This window comes from Dunckerocampus dactyliophorus, chromosome 8 (genome assembly GCF_027744805.1).
Source record: "Dunckerocampus dactyliophorus isolate RoL2022-P2 chromosome 8, RoL_Ddac_1.1, whole genome shotgun sequence".
Classification (NCBI taxonomy): Eukaryota; Metazoa; Chordata; class Actinopteri; order Syngnathiformes; family Syngnathidae; genus Dunckerocampus; species Dunckerocampus dactyliophorus.
The window spans coordinates 5,016,170-5,032,526 of NC_072826.1; the positions used below are offsets into that span (position 1 = coordinate 5,016,170).

Here is a 16,357-nt window from a genome sequence, read left to right on the forward strand (position 1 = left end):
GTTGAATATTATTATTTGGTTTATTGTTATAATAGTGGCACTTCATCTACGTCGAAGGCATCTTTACATCACAGAGCAAAGAACAGAGGAGCAAGCACAAAAAATGAAATATGAACACATAATATGCACATAACATTGTGCATAATATGCGCAGTAGAATAGAAAAAAAAAGAAATGCAAGGAGTCATTTTGTTCCTGTATAGTTTCATAAAGCACCATTGATGAATTAACTACTGTAAATGCTCCAACCAACCAACGGCTGTGTTGAGCAATATACTTGTTAAAATAAATGACCACGTGGTCTAAGAGAGCTACATTTTCCTCTCCACTTTCTCAAGTACTCCAAATCATTTTTTAAGTTAAGAAATTAAGTGGATATATTTAATGCGTAACAGCATTTACTGTGATTGGCAGCATCTGGAAGAAATTGAGGCAAAATGGAGTGCAGCACCTGGCCGCAACCAGCAAAGGCGCTGTTGAGTCTCAACTCTTTTGCTTTCCAAAGCAGAACATGACGTCAGCTATGGAAAGCTGCGCTATGGAAACGCCCCCATTCATCATGTATAATGATGATGGTCGAGCCCATTTCTCTCCCTGCTTCCATTTAATAACCTGTCCTCTAAATAAATGCCCAGGCTATAATTGGAGCATTTATAGTCTTTTGTCCAAAAGCCCTTATTGAAGTACAAACAGCCTGATATTTAAAAATATATATATGTTTATATAGATGGCAAAAGGCACTAAGCGTAGACAAATACGCAAATAATTGAGGGCAGAAAGTCTCTCAATAACAGGGGTGCAATCTATACATTAAACAATACATTAAAAATATATATTTCTTTTGGGCAAATTGGGTGGACTAAATAAGTGCAGCAGGCTGTAGAATAGCTTCCGATGCCACATGTTAAGTTGTAATAGTGCTCAACAAGTCAAGTGTGTAAGTGGACAAATAACAAAAAATAAGTAATGCCAAAAATAGGGGGAAAAAACTTGGTTAGAGATGCCACGAAGTAGGTGGCAATGCCTTAACCATATATGTGTTGCAGGCCACAGGGACCATTTCCATCCTTGTCAAGGGGAGTGCTAACCTTCTCTCCTTTCATACAACACGTCATCCCTACCGTGGAACACTCTTACTTATAGTGCCATTCTTGCGGTTCCTCTTCACTTATGGTTCTGCTTGAGCAACCTATATACTATGTAACATTCAAATATAAACAAACGTAATTACTGTGTACTTTAAACATTTACTACTTGACGGTGTAGGTATTGTTATTAAGCTGTTATTTTAGCATTTCATTACGTTTTAACCTTTACCCAGAATCCACTGCGCGAAGAAGAAACGACAATGATTGGCTGGAGTAGTCACGTGAGTGCGTTTTCACACCGATTTTACAGACCGGCTGTGTGCATGTAGACTCTATTTACGCCACACGAGGGCGGCATTTGTACAAAATTGTTTCTGTGCTCTAGCTCGCCGATCTTTTTTCCCCAGCAATGTACTGTACACACATACATGAATACATTGGAAATAGTCTTAAATAAAAAAGTCGAATTGCAAAATTTGCTTTAGTTTTGTCCAATAAAAAAATAACACACGTTTATATGCCTATTGGGTGAAAATTCACAAGTTCTAAAGATTATAGGCAGAGGCTGCTTAGTATGTTATACTTGCCTGTTCATTTTAATAGTTGACTTCCCTTAAAATTAAATAGCTATCCACCAAGAATAGGCAACTTAATGTGTCCCATTATTCATATATTGGACCCTCAAAGTAATAAATAAAAAAAACTGTATGAAACACTTGACAAGGCAAAGTATGGTGCTGTGCTTTGGTACAAATCAAGTTTTTGCTGAATCCTCCTGGGCCCTGAGGGTCAGTCAATTCTTACTTCATGAGGCTTTCTTCGGTGTACCATATAAGAACCTCGCGGGCTTTTCGTTTCAAACCCAGTGCTGCCATGCCGAGGGCCCGGCTGCCTCCCGTCATCCTGTCTTCTACGGAATAAGGACAGCCTCTATTGGTGACACCTGACACTGGACGTCTATTTTAAACTACGCCAATCCTCAAGGATTACATGCATGATTAGCAAAATAATAATGGCAATAGAAAAAAATCAAATTGCTTCTTACCGCCATAATAATAGACTAATGCCATTCCAACTGCAATACTGAAACAGCCTAGGAAGAAGAGGGGGCCTGGAAAGGGGTACAAATAGTTTTGTGATGATATTGAGGGTTTTAACCGATAACACATACAAACTATAACAAATATTTAAGTTATCTTACCTTTGTCATTCATAACATGTCTCTGTTTGTTGGCACTTGTAGGATATGTGAACGGATCAGCAGAATCTGGAGACAAATTGATTTGGGGGTGTAAAATATCCCATTTAGATCCAGTAAAGCGCTGCTATTATGAAAAATTGACTTTTTAATGATGTTTTCACATTGATAGGTGCCCCTAGAGCCTTTTTACCAGAGAAGAGGTGCTGACCAGATCCCCAACACACACAGGCTTTGTATCTTAAAGTCTGGAGCGCTGTCAACTACAGTGGTAACTCGGTTAACGTCCGCCTCGGTTAACAACCAAATTTTTTGCTAAAATCTTGCTTTGGCTTGCATTCACCCGCTTGTTTAGCATGGTTTGTTTAGGCCGCCATCTTGGATCACGGGCACAAGACGAAATCTTGCAATACTTGCATGTGATCGTGCAATGCACTCTGGGCCGTGGGCACCATTTGAGCTTGTTTCTATCAGAGTTGTAGAGAGATACACAATGTGACAAACACATGGACCGCACAAAAGAGAAAGGCGATGGACCGTACCGAGACAAGGGTGCAAGACCCCCCGATTTTACGACTTAAAGAGCAGACCGTCGTCATTTCAGAGGTAAATGTGATGGGAGTGGCTCCGTCATCGGCTGTGATGCACACACATGTACTCCGGTTCTCGCGTCAAACAGTCTATCAACCCGGCGGCGCACGGAGGGTGACACTCTGTGTTTCCGCCTGTCTCATTTTACATCCATAAGACTCACTTCCGCTTCCAACAACAAAACATAAGCATTCAAACTTACCGTAGCATGTTCACACCATCCACAGTCAAACATAGCACACGTCACCACCACATCAAATGCAAAAATATATTAAATGGCAAGGTACATGTTAACTGGTTCTAGAATGTTGATATTTAGTTTGGTATATTTTTTAATATTTTTGCAAATTGTGGTTGCAGCGAAAGTATTTTGTCTTATTTTGTTCATTGATGGTTTTGTGGGGGGGGGTTTCTCCAACAAAACTAGGTACAAGTGATGTTAAATGTTCAGTTGTCCATGCATTTGTCATTAGTAATGTTTTTTTTTGTACGTAAAACTATAATTATTGTCTATAAAATGTGACTTGTGTTAACATTTTTGGGTGTCTGGAACGGATGAATTGGATTTAAATAATTTTCTATGGGAAAATTTTGAGTCCATTTTTGTTTGAGTCGGACATTCTGGAACAGATTAATGATGTTAACCAAGGCACCACGGTATCAGTCCGTCAGACTTTTTCTAGCAAATAAGCTGCAGTAGCTCACATAGCTAAGCTAGTGTTGCTAACATTTGTGTCCCACTCCTTAATGCTGTGTTGTTGTATGAGAAATAGGGCATCTATTACATTGGATATGCGGAGAGTTATGGTGTATATGTAAAAAAAAAAAATGCATAAAGTGCAAAATAGGGATTCTTGGAGACACACACTCTTTCTGAGAGAGACGTGGACAAACACAGCTCATAAGCATTAAAGTTACAGACGGTAGTACTCACCTCTGAGACGTAGGCGTGTTGGTAAGCTGTAGTACACGTCCTCTACATGCAGGTGTAGTGCCCTGTAGAATTCCCTGCATGCTTCCTCGCCTTTTGCCTGCAGGTGCATCAGGAGCTCGCCCAGGCGGACACCCGTGGGCACGTCCAGGTTTCGGAACTGGAATGGAACATAAATGGAAGGGTTAAAGCATTACGAATATCATTTCCTCAGTGAGGGCAAATGGGTCAAGCTACTTACAAATTAATACCGCACTGATAATAATCCACCGCACTGGCAGCACATCTGATTCATTCAATATTTCCACCTAACAAACTATTAAGCAACGCTAAGCACTAACTACTCGGCATGTGTACTTGCCTTGGTGGCCTCCTTGTCTGTGAGTATTTGAGGGTAGATTCTGTTGAGCTGCAGGATGATTTTGTCCACCAATTCAGTGTCCAGTCTCCTCTCAGCCCTGAGGAAGGCGCCATCTTCTGTCAGCTGATCATAGAAGCTGTCTGTCCACATCAGTCGCATTCAAATCAACGAGACATTCAAACAAACACAAATAGATTGCTAAACGTAGCTTTTACGCATGCTACCTTCCATTAGGATACAAAAACAGCGTTTCTACGGCGGGGAAGAAAGACAACACAAAGTGTATTCGACTTAGCAAAGACAGCAGTAAACAACATCCACAAATAGGAAAGTTTTGGGACACTTCAAGAATTATACTTAGTAAGTCATTTCGCGGTTTGTGTCACCAGCGTCGTCTTAAGAGTCTAAAATGTCAACTATTACCGCGGAAAAAAGCAACGTAAAAAGGTTAAATGAACATTTTCTCCAGTCAACGACAGACACGAACCTCCCATATTGGAGTCCCTTCTGTCCTTTCTCACGACACGCCCCCTCGACGTCACCGCCTGCGCGCCACCGGAAGCGGAAGTTGGTATTTATTTCCGCCTTAATTTTAAAACAAATAAAACTCTAATATAACCAATTAATAATAATGTATTGATTATTTTGACATCCCGCATTTTAAAAATTGTCTTTATCATTCGCAGTAGGTAGTAGCTTTAACCACTTTCATTGCATACGAGATACACATTTTAAAATACTAAAAAAATACATAACATTTGGCGTTAGGATTAGGGACAAGCAGAAATATAAAATAAATTAAAAAAAATAAATATAAACGCTTTTTGTTACAGACAACTTATTTTAAAGAAGAAAAAATTTGAAATGTTGGAAGACAGAAGCTATCACACAAATAAAGCCGAGAATTAGGCTTGATTAATTTCAGTTTTGCATGGCTTGAACTACTTCGAATTCATTTTCATTTAAAAATATCAAAGTAGAATTCTTTTATTTTTCAAAAATAACGAACAAACACTTCAGGACCGGGCAGTGTGAGTTAGAATATTTTATTTCTTCACCAGTCAAAAATGTTAGCACAGTCGTCTGCAGTCAGGATGACTCTTGCTTGTGTTTTTATCACAAATCTGTAAAATGTTGACCATCCACCTCCATCCCACCGAACAATAACCGTTATAAGTTATTATAACAAAACATGGCAGAAGTAGGAAAAAGTGAGAAACATTGTGTAACATATTTTCACTTGGCATGACCAAAGGTTAGGATTTATCCGCACCACGCTTGGAAATTGCACTTACATCATCGCACAAAATGGCACTGTAGGTGAACTGTTTTAAAAAAACTGTATGAAAACAAATACATTAAAACTCTCTTCTGTGAATGAATACTATTAACATCAGACCTTAACTTAGAAATCCTTAAATAAAGTTTGCATGAATACTCTTCCTTACTGATGACAAGCATACAGTATGTTGCCATGACTACAGAGGAGAAGCCACATTGTAAGAAATTGAATTAGGACCATGAATTCAAAGCCCCATGTCTTTAGTTCAACATTATACTGGAAAATATCATGTTCCTATTTAGCCTTAATAGCTTAATAACAGAAATGGGTTTCATTTCTCATTATTCCAAGCAGTGGATTAAAAATTCAGGCTTAGTGGGAATAAAACAAAAAAAGAAAAGCACAACAAAGTGACTTTTTGACACAAAATAAATACTAGAAAAGTAGGTCAATGACTTAAAGACTATAAACCTGGCAGATGAACATGCATTTCCTGTAAAAAAAAAAAATAATAAAAAAAAAGTCATAATACTAGAAAAGGTTAAAACCAGCTTGGAAAGAAAGCGCCAACAAGTCAAAGAAAAAGTGCTGAGTGGGGAAAACACACATACATACATACACACACACACGCACGCACGCACAAGCAACGCATTCGCCAAGCAACAACAGAACGTATGGTGACTGGGTCATTGTGTCAGTCATCATAGTGGCGTGCATTCTTGGAAGACTGTAAGGACATCTGATGCTGCGTGGAACAGCTTACTCAAGAGTTTTGGCACTTTAAAACGAGGCCCTTGTTGTGTCGTGGGATCTGCTGTTTGCGTGATTTGGAAGTCGACGAGAGCATGAGGACCCCCATGAGCGCAGGTGTCAGTCCTTCTGGCTGGTCTGGAAACTATACAATGAGCAAACTCCTCAAGGACACTTGACTTGAGAGATTTACTGTGGAAGAAAGGATAGACGACAGAGAAATCCTATTTCATGAGTTAGGCCAGGATTTACAAGCAGGCTACAGTAAAAAAAAAGGTCATTTTTATTATTTATTCTAGAGATGCTCCCATTGGTCAGTGGCTGATCAATGGGAATTTCCGTGAAAAAAAGCATGTGATCGGCATATGCCAATCACATGCCTTTCAACGCCGATCACCTGAGATTAATACTATCGCAGCCTGCAACCTGTAGCGATCCCTGCGTGCAGTGTGGTGTCTTGGTACCAACTCCCTCCCACTATCCTTCACACTGCGCAGGCATTCCAAAACAAAAACAAACATGTCTGTCGTGTGGAACTTACCTGCCAACACATGTCACGAAAAACATCTGTCGAGGGTAGCGAGTTAAAAAGCTTTTATTTAATACGGCATTTGAAGAACAAACACATGACGGCGTATGGTGAGATTTCCAGGCTCATGGGGTGATCATCAGTCAAAACGCTGGACAACTCTCACCCGTATGTGCATGACTAAGCTAATTAAGCTAATAATAAAAATCATTGTATTCATAGGACGAGATGAGCAGCCTTTGTCAGTGGTGGAAGACTCTGTGTTAGCTGACCGCTCTCTCACTTGGAGCCCAACTATGTGCTACCTGGAAGTCCTATCAATATCGGTATCGGCCGATTTCACTCATAGATGATTGGTATTGGAATCGGCAGCATAAAACCCTGATCGGAGCATCCCTAATTTATTCATATCACAAATGTAGTGGCAGACAAATGAGGAGATGTATAACGCCTGTGATGAAATGAATCCATGTAAATAGAACTGAACTCTGCGGGGGATCTCTCTGGACTTACATGATGACTGGAGGCGCCACCTTTGCCCTTCGTCTTGCTCTTACCCCCGGCTAGTGTGGCTGTGTTGCGGCGTGCCTGCTCGTGGTCAAACTCCAGGTCCTCCAGGCGCTGGGTGAGGGCCAGTTTCTGCTGGATGGCCATTCGTAACAGAGAGTTCAAGGTCTTCTTCTCGTCCTCGGCTGCCGCCAGTTGCCGCTGCATGTCGTCCAGCTGGGTCACGTACTCGTCGCACCTGAAAGGAGAGAGGAAAGGGGTTAAAAGGAAGAAATGAGGTTATAAACACTACAACCAGCAGGGGGTGAAATTTAGCCTCTTCTTGAGTGGTGTAGCAGGACCGTATGCTGTCAACATTCGCTAAATGCAGTTTCCAGATGGGAGGATGAATATTACATCAGGCACTTTCCACAATGTTTGTGCATTTTATGGTTGTTATATGTAGGTCAATATATGCTAAGCTATCAAAAAATGAGTATAATACCTAATAATAAGGTCATTAATAATGATTACATTTTATTTTTGCAATAAAAAAGGAGCTGCCTGCCACTTTGGGCACGCCTGAGATAAATGGATGGGTCGTACCTTGAAGCAAACATGGCTCTGAGGGAGGAAAATGTGGCAGCGTCTTCTTTTAAAGCCTTGAGTTCATTGCGGAGCTTCATCATGGTCTCGGTCACCATGGCCTTCTCGCTGTCATATTTGCTCTTCAGGTTGGCCAGGGCAACCTCAGCTGTCTACAGAATCAGCATATCAATCAGCATCAGAGTCAGAACCATGTACAGCTTGCAGTGGTGTAGAACTGCATCGCATCGTAATAATACAGTCAGAACTGTATGGATTTGTATGTGCAAGCTAGCTCTTCTACTCCTGAACCGCTGCACACAAAAGGAGGAGAATATTGTCAAAACATGCACCCCAGCTGTCTTGTATGTGCTATTATTTTTCTGACAAATCCACCACACGTATAGTGTAAAGTCTACCTGCTTGTTGGCTTTGAGCACAGCTCTGAGTGTGGCGATCTGTTCCCTCTTGGTGCTGAGCAGAGACTTCAGCTTGAGGATCTCCTCCATGCAAGCCTCCTTGTCCTTATCCGCCACGGTGCTCAGCTCCAGATTGGCCAGCCTCTGACGGGACAGCTCGGTGGTGCGATCCACCGCCTGCTGCAGGTGGCGGATCTGGTCTCGGATGATGGCGACGAGGTTGTAGATGTTCATGGGCTCCGGGCGGGGCTCCGGGGCCAGGGCAGCCGAGTCTGACTTTCCAGGGTCAGTTTCAGGGATGAGTCCGTTGGTGATGAGTACAGAGGAGTGGCGGTCCTTGGCTTCTTGCCCTCGCCTCACCATGGCCTTGCCCTCCTTGTAGTAGTCCAGCATGACACGGTTGGGAGTCTCATTGTTGCACATGCAGACGTGGTTGTACAGATTGGCTAGCTCCTCGCTGAAAGCTATGAGCTCATCTTGGGCCACATTGAGGCTGCCAAGTGATTCTCCTGCAGCAGCACTGACCAGACGGAGCTCCTTCTCCAGACGCGCCACCTCTAGTTTATCCGTGTGGCTAATCTTCTCCAGGGAAGCTAACCTTGACCTCACCTCCTGGAGGTCGCTCTCCAGCCGCGCTCGTTCGTCTTGGTACTGGCTTCGACAATTCTCGTACTGCGCCCTCAGCGTCTTCAGCTCCTGCCTCAGCTCGCCCGCTTCAGACACAGCCACGGTGTATTTACACTGCAGGATCTCCGGCCCGTTGATGTCCAGCTCATAGTAGTCTCCGTCTTCGTGGCTGTCGCGATCTTTCTCGCCGTCCAGCGCAGACTGGCGCTCCTTGCTGGCCTGAAGCTTCCTGATGGCGCTGAGGTTCTCTGTGAGTCTATTGACTGTTTCCTTCTGCTCAGACACGGTGCCGTAGGCCTGTTCCAGCTGCTTCTGGTTCTCCTGCAGAGTGTTGATTAGGGCCACTTTCTCCCTCTCCACCTAAAACACACATCCACACATGAAACATGAGAGAACAATATCTTCTGTCAATATAGAAAGCTCACACTCTGCAGTAAAAGTCCTGCACAAATGTACTTTTTCCATTAAAAAAAACAGTATAAATGTAAAAATCTTTGCTTTCATAACATCATTCAGTCTTATCTATAGATAGGATATGGATAGAAGTCACCATGACATATCTTGACTTGGCTGTAGTTGCACACTGTCCCTTGCAAAAGTGCTCCAAATATGTCAGATTGCAAAGACATCTCTTGCCCACAGACCCCTTCAGGGCATCCCTCACATTTCCAAATACATTTAGGTCTATGGAATCCAAAATGTATTTTAATTAAAAGTCCGTTATTAAGCAAAATTGACTTTGTTGACTTTTTGATGATGTTCTAACAGTAATATGTGTCCCTAAAGCCTGTTTATGAGCACCAAACAAGAGAAAAATCTACCATCTCCCTCCAGGATCTCTGCAGGTTTCAACAAGTCAAATTTAAGACTTTTTTAAAGACAATAATGATTATACAATTTAGGACCAAGTCCACATTCATACTGGCAAAAAGCACAAAACACATGAAAAAAAATTAGAGCACACTAGCTGGTTGTGCTTGATAAATTCTGACCGGGCTTGCGTCGGTACTTTACTCTTCAAAAAACATTTCAAAGAAAACATTTTGTAATTTTGCCCGTCGTCCACAATCCTTATGTGAGACATGAACACACTCTTTTCTGTGCGTTCTGAAGATGTATCAACAGCTAAAAAGAGGGCGCTAAGAAGCACGTAATGGGAAACACTTATTCCGCCTACAAATGCTTCTGAAACCCCCCCCGCCCCCCAAAAAAGGTGACAACAACAACGCTTCACATAATGTGACCTGCATAATTAACCAAGCTACTGCGACATTGTTATTATTATTATTATTAACAATACGCCCAAGAACTACCTTTCTGGCGTAGTGACGCCTCGCCATACCACACCAGCTATGTGTGTTCATGTCTCACATAAGGATTGTGGATGATTGGCAAAAGTCCAAAAACAGCGCACTTTTTCTTTAAAGTGTGTAAATACCAGCATCAAGGTTAGTTTATTTTCAATACACTTTAGTGGGACCTTTGAGACTTTGAAATTGGTGAAAAAGAATTTAATATGGGCTCTCCTACCTGTGCAAGTTGCTGTTTGAGTTTCTGAATCTCCGAGATGTTGAGCTCGCTGAGCAGGTCGTCCACCAGGCTGGGAGCAGGCTTGAAGCCGTCTCCTCTCTGTCCCGCAGAGGAGTCGTTGTCTTTGTCGGTGTCGCCCGCCTTGGCTAAGCCGTTTTCAAATCCGCGAATCAGGTCGTCATTGTCCAGATCGGACAGGGCGGAGGCATCGTCGTGGAGTTTAAGGTTGTCGAAGGAGATATTGAACGAGCCGTTGTACACGGAGCCCCCGATGGTCACGTAGTGCGAGAGCTCCTTGCGCAGGGTGGCCTTCTGCTCGCGCTCCGTTTTGATGGTCTCTAAGGCCTCGGTTAGCTGGCGCTCGGCGATCTCTCTCAGCCGCATGGCGTCCTCCATCTGGCTGTGTAGGCACTGCGAGTCCTCTTCTAGACGGCGGATCTCATGCTTGAGGCCTTCAAATTCCACCTAAGATGGTATTAAGAAGAAGAACAGCATCTTTAAAGCCCAACCAAGCCCTTTGTTCCATAAAAACACTACAAATGTGACCATCTTTGCCTTTATAGCATCATTCAGTCTTATCTAAAGATAGGATATGGATAGAAGTCACCATGACATATTCAAGATATGTCATGGTGACTTCTATCCATATCCATACCTTGGCTACAGTTGCACACTGGTATTCAACCACAAAACAGCGATGATTTATTCATTAATCTATTTTCAACAAACCAGAGTGAAGACGCAAAATTTGAAGTGCAAAGCAGCATTTTTTTTTCTGCAGCCAGTTCAGTGTGTGTTAGTCCCTGTGCCATCTTTTTTAGTCTCACCTGGCTCTGTCTCAGCACAGACACTTGTTTCTGCAGAGAGATGTTCTCCTCTTCCAGCTCACTGTAGTCCTGCAGCAGCCGCGTCTCCCGCACCTTATATTCCCTGATGTCATCTCGCAGCTGACTGCGCTGCAGCTCCACCAGATCGCAATTCTTCACAGTAGAGGAACAAAAAAAAATATATGGCAAAGTTATATCACGTTAGAAGTACGGGTGTCACAAGATCTCGCAAGGTGAAAACGTGACAAGATTTCTCATGCATTAAAATTATTCACCACCGGTAACATGCTACTTTTGACAGCCCTATCTCATTCTCATAGACCCAATTTCGTATAGTTTTGTCTTCTGAACTGAGTGTCTCATCACATCGCTAGTTATAAGTTATAGCAAAGTTGTACAAATTTTCGAACCGCGTCATGAATTAGGTTAGAATATTGTACCTCACAAGACCTCAGTTCAAGAAAACACTGCAGATTTCAAAACTTCTTTGACTTTGTGGCCTTTTTTGCAGCACCTATTCCAAATGAAGGACCAGCCTTTTTCCCTATTAGCAGTTGACTTCATTTACACGTGTGACGATTAAGGATGCGGCATAAGTCAACATCATCTTCCCATTATGCCTTCGCAAGGTCACCTCTCTCATTTCCAGGGCGATGTGTGACAGGCGCTCGTTCTCAGCCTGCGCGCTGGCAATGGAGGCTTTGGCCTGCCGGAGCTCATTCTGCAGCTCTACAATCTTCTGCTGGTACTGAGCCTCCTTGCTGGCTGACTCCAGGATCAACGACTCTTCTCTGCTCTCTCCGTCGGCTGCCACCTTCCTGTGGGCTGAGTGCGCTTGCCCGAAAGCCTGAGGACAGAAAGGATGGAGAAACGTGGAAAGAATCACGGACAGAAGCGCCTTCAAGCAGGCTTAGAGGAAAAGTGCACTTTCTGGGGGGGTCATCCCATCATCCACAATCCTTATGTGAACCATTAACACACGCCTTTTTCTTGCGCTCTAAAGATATAAAAAACAGCTAAAAAGAGGCAGCGAACAATGCATGTAATGGGACACACCCGTTTTGAATATAACGTCCTCCAACAAGGTTTTATTATTATTATTACCAACACCTGGGCGTGTTGGTTCTATAGCGGAACGAACAGAGTGAATAAACCCTCCTGTCAATCATTCAGTCTCTTTGCTAGGCGCTAGCGAGTGCACTACTTGTTAGCTGTGTGTGTGGTGTGCTACACGATGGAGTACTTTCTTGGTGCCTGTTGTGCATAAAACACCATCTGATGTCAATTTCAGCCTGTTTGCACATCGTCATTTCGTGACATGAAAACGTTTGTGACAAAGACAATGAAATAAATCATACAAAACGGTGGAACTTACGTTTCAGCTGCCGTGATTCCCCAAGTGTAACACCTCATTGTGCACCAAACGCATTTGCTGCATCCAAAACATGTAGGCCTACTTTGACCCACCCGCGTTCCACCTCATTAAAGGTAAACAGGGTATTCCACACACAATGTTGTTAAAAGTCAATCAAGGAAGTGTATGTGCACATGAGCTGACGTCCGCATTGACACACAATGTCAACTTCAGTGTTTCCAGCTTATTTCTCAGTTTTTTTGTCAATATTCAGACAATAATGAAAGTGACAGATTCAAAATCAGAAATATTGTGATTGATTGTGATTTTTATTTAAGTGCAATTTTGGCAAAAGAGACAGAGTCAATTTTATTTTCATTGGGGGTTTTTTGTCTTTTTTTGTTTGTTTCATTTATTATGTTGTTTAATTTATTTATTTTAAAGGCTCTTGGAATTCCAATTCCAATGTTAAATACTCTTGAGAAATTAAACTTTATTGCTTTTGATACAGTGTACTTGCATTATTATGCCATATATTATCATTACATTCATTAAAAAATGGTCTCAAAATAATGTTGACAATAATATGGTTTTTCAGCAATAATTGGTAGGATAATTATCGTCCAGCAAAATGTGTTATCATAATGGAAAATCACCCGCCCTTTTGTGATGAAAGCAATTGTCGCTGCGAGACAAGTCACATCAGACACTCGTCACACCTAATATGAATATGGTACGTCGCTGTGTGAAAGCGTGCAATTGCTGCTTTGTGTGTAAAAGGTACAGGCTATTTGGCAGGTCCTCCATTCCAGTGCGGCTTGGTTGATTCAGAACAGTGACACGGGAAGTGTGAAAACTGTTTGAAATGTATACATGCAGAGAACAGCTAAGAATTACCTGCAGTCGTCTAAACACAACATAGTGCAATGATCTACTGTTTTCCCCCAAAAACCTAACAATTGATTTTCACACCAGGCTGCGGTCAGTCATGGCGCTCAATAGGGAAGTAGGTCAACATCATGAGACCGTGATTTCCAATGAGCCACAACAGTGAGTCAAGTGACAAGAACTTTGATTGACGCCATGAAAGACGTCACACGGATGGCAATTACCAAATCATGTTCGAAGTTTGAAAGACTCCTCACAGCATGCGCTAATTATGCAACCCCCAGTTTACCCGTCTCCGTAAGTGGTTGAAAAACTATCAAACACAGACTAACTAGTGCATCCCCTGCAAAGGGAAGTGACTAGGGAGTGGGGAGGTGTTTGTCATCATGCAGGATGTGGGAGTTCAACAAATGCACTGGAGGAATTTGTGTCCTTCTGTTAACTTTCTGTGCATTGTTATTATTGTTATTATTATCATTATTTCACGTTTGTCACTTGGGCGGCTACTAAACACGCACACGCCTACAGGTGAGTAGGATAAACTGATCCGAGCGGATATCTCGTTTGACAAGCAAGAGACGCAGTTGCATGGGTATCAGCCTCCTGGATGGATAAGAATCAGCTATAAATCCTCAGATGAATGCATTGTAGAGACATGCACTGGGTATCGCAGGACTAGCAACCGCTTGACAGTCCGTCTCTTAAACAACGTGAGAGCCTCGGCTGCCGGCAAAAGGATTGTCACGCATGCTATGTAGCCTAGCATGACTGAAGACCAGAATGCATGTAAATAGAGCAGCGCTAGCTAGTAACCGGGAAAGATTTTCAACACATCAGCAAAACATACGTACATTATAGCAATCTAACTGATCTTAATTATCATGTATTGTGTAAAACTAAGACAGGAACTACATCAAATTAAAAACACAAAATCACCAAAGAGCCACCGTCCACCAGTACCAGCCTGGACTTTGTTTTTCAGAGAACAAATATACAAATGACAAACATACACATTAACACTCAATAAGGTAATTATACAGTATCTTACCTTTATGTATCCACATAGTATCAGCATTTGCACGCAAATATGAGGTGAAAGAAAAGAGGTAAAAATATAGTATAGTAGTCTACCTGTGCAGCATGGAACAAAGTTACATGGTGCGTTCAAGGACCGTCCAACAGAAGGAGTTCCTGCTTGCATTAAACATGCAAAAACTGTGGTATTTCTAAGTGAATATATTTTTAAAAAATATAATGGTCCATATTTCTAAAATTGCTATTCATTTACATAAAATTTGATGTGGTTATTTACATTTTTTTATTTTAAGTGTTTTTGCTTTTTTTTCTTTTCTTATCTTTGTGCCTGAACGTTTCCCACGGCGCGGTGGTTGTGGACCCCTGCCTTACTGCATGCGAGGGGACCCTTTTATACGATTGTTTTTTTTATTTTATAACGTAAGATTCATGTCTACATCAACAAATGGAACCGGTGAATCATATCAAATCGAATCATATCATTTGTATACTGTATCGAATCGTTCCGTTTTTAAATATACAGGTTTTTTATGGTATCGTAAGACGTGTATCGATGCGTATGGAATTGTGTAGCACAAAGAGATTTGCATCCCTTCACAACGCAGCATAACATACCTGCAACAAGTACCGAAAACAGTCAGGTGGTGCTATTCTATAATGAGGAATGTATCCAATGGCATTATGCTTTTCAAAAATAGAAATAACCTGACGATTTTAAGACTTTTTGTTTCCACCAGTTTCCAACAGTACATAATCATGTTCAATACAAGAGCTAGTTATAAGCATGGCTCAAATCAGTGAAAAAGCCCAACAATATGGTAATGTGGCCATTTGTTTACGGCTGGAGTTGGTCCTTGCGTGTAAAACAGCATATGAGATGGCAGGGTGATGAAGTGAACTTGCACAATAATAAACAGATTCTCAATTGGAATGCTGCTTCTCTGGTAGTGTCATGTGAGATTTCAACAATACAGTATTACTTTTGGGAAGACAGCTTTATACATTTCTAAATACAGCTCTTTGAAGGGTTACTTATCTATTTAATAATTGAGGCAAGAGTTGAATAATTCAGAACAAAGCTAGGCTTTTATATAAGCGCACCAAGCGGATGGACAACGCAGTGTCGACGCCGGTGTTTAAACCGTGACCTTATACTACCTCTTTCAGCTGATCCAGCTCCTGTCGGACCGTCTCGTACTCCGTCTCCAACTCATCAAATCGCTGTTTGAGCTGCTGTTTCTCCTCCAGCACCGCCAGCCCATATTCCGCCGCCTGGATCTTTTCCTGCGTTGTCTCCCGCAGCTCCCGGGAAAGTCGTTCCACTTCGGCTCGGAGCCACTGAGGCCCGGCCTCAGTCACCAGCACCCCTTCGGGATATTCCTGGTCTTCCATGGAAATGCTGGCGAACTGCAGACTCCCAGCTGTAAAAGGGACCCAGCCCTTCGCTAAAGTAGCCGGAGCAGTGAAGGAAAAAAGGCGAGCAGCAGGACTTGAAATCACTGCCGTCTGCTTTTGAAGCGCATTGTTGGGACTCTCACAGCTTCACTGTGCTTATTCGCCATGTTTACACATCTCCAAGGTTCCAGCTGGACGAGACGACTTCCGTTCTCGATGACTTTTCCTGGGTTGTTCTATTCTTGACGCTGACAGACGAAACTTGTGTTGAGATAATCGAGTGGAGAGGAAAAAATGCCCCTGCACGGCATTCAAATGAGCGTCAACGGAAAGGGAAATGTAGTTTTAGGTCCGTTACTTGCGTACAGGCTTCAATTTGCAAACGAACTACAAAAGCCACAACGCATTGCGAGTCTTTGATGGAATCGTGCAGACAGATGCAACGAGATCAGTGTGGTGCTGCCATCTACAGCCTGAAAAT

General features: G+C 42.3%; 2 protein-coding genes and 1 non-coding gene across 3 annotated transcripts; all 3 read right to left on the bottom strand.

Moving 5' to 3' along the window:
- Window position 1: 1 nt before the first annotated feature.
- Window positions 2-4,650, bottom strand: card19 (caspase recruitment domain family, member 19). Its single transcript, XM_054783542.1, has 5 exons — window positions 4,170-4,650; window positions 3,812-3,968; window positions 2,290-2,355; window positions 2,134-2,199; window positions 2-1,998 (listed from the first exon to the last, which is right to left on the bottom strand). The coding sequence occupies exons 1-5, from the start codon at window positions 4,326-4,328 to the stop codon at window positions 1,889-1,891; spliced, it is 558 nt and encodes a 185-aa protein (XP_054639517.1). The 5' UTR covers window positions 4,329-4,650; the 3' UTR covers window positions 2-1,888.
- Window positions 983-1,110, bottom strand: LOC129187077 (U6atac minor spliceosomal RNA). Its single transcript, XR_008572351.1, has one exon. It is a non-coding gene; the product is annotated as a U6atac minor spliceosomal RNA (small nuclear RNA).
- Window positions 4,651-5,199: 549 nt separating the features above from the next.
- On the bottom strand, window positions 5,200-16,258 carry bicd2 (bicaudal D homolog 2 (Drosophila)). Its single transcript, XM_054785357.1, has 8 exons — window positions 15,640-16,258; window positions 11,839-12,051; window positions 11,205-11,357; window positions 10,378-10,842; window positions 8,221-9,207; window positions 7,823-7,974; window positions 7,244-7,475; window positions 5,200-6,393 (listed from the first exon to the last, which is right to left on the bottom strand). The coding sequence occupies exons 1-8, from the start codon at window positions 15,871-15,873 to the stop codon at window positions 6,391-6,393; spliced, it is 2,439 nt and encodes an 812-aa protein (XP_054641332.1). The 5' UTR covers window positions 15,874-16,258; the 3' UTR covers window positions 5,200-6,390.
- Between the last annotated feature and the right edge of the window lie 99 nt (window positions 16,259-16,357).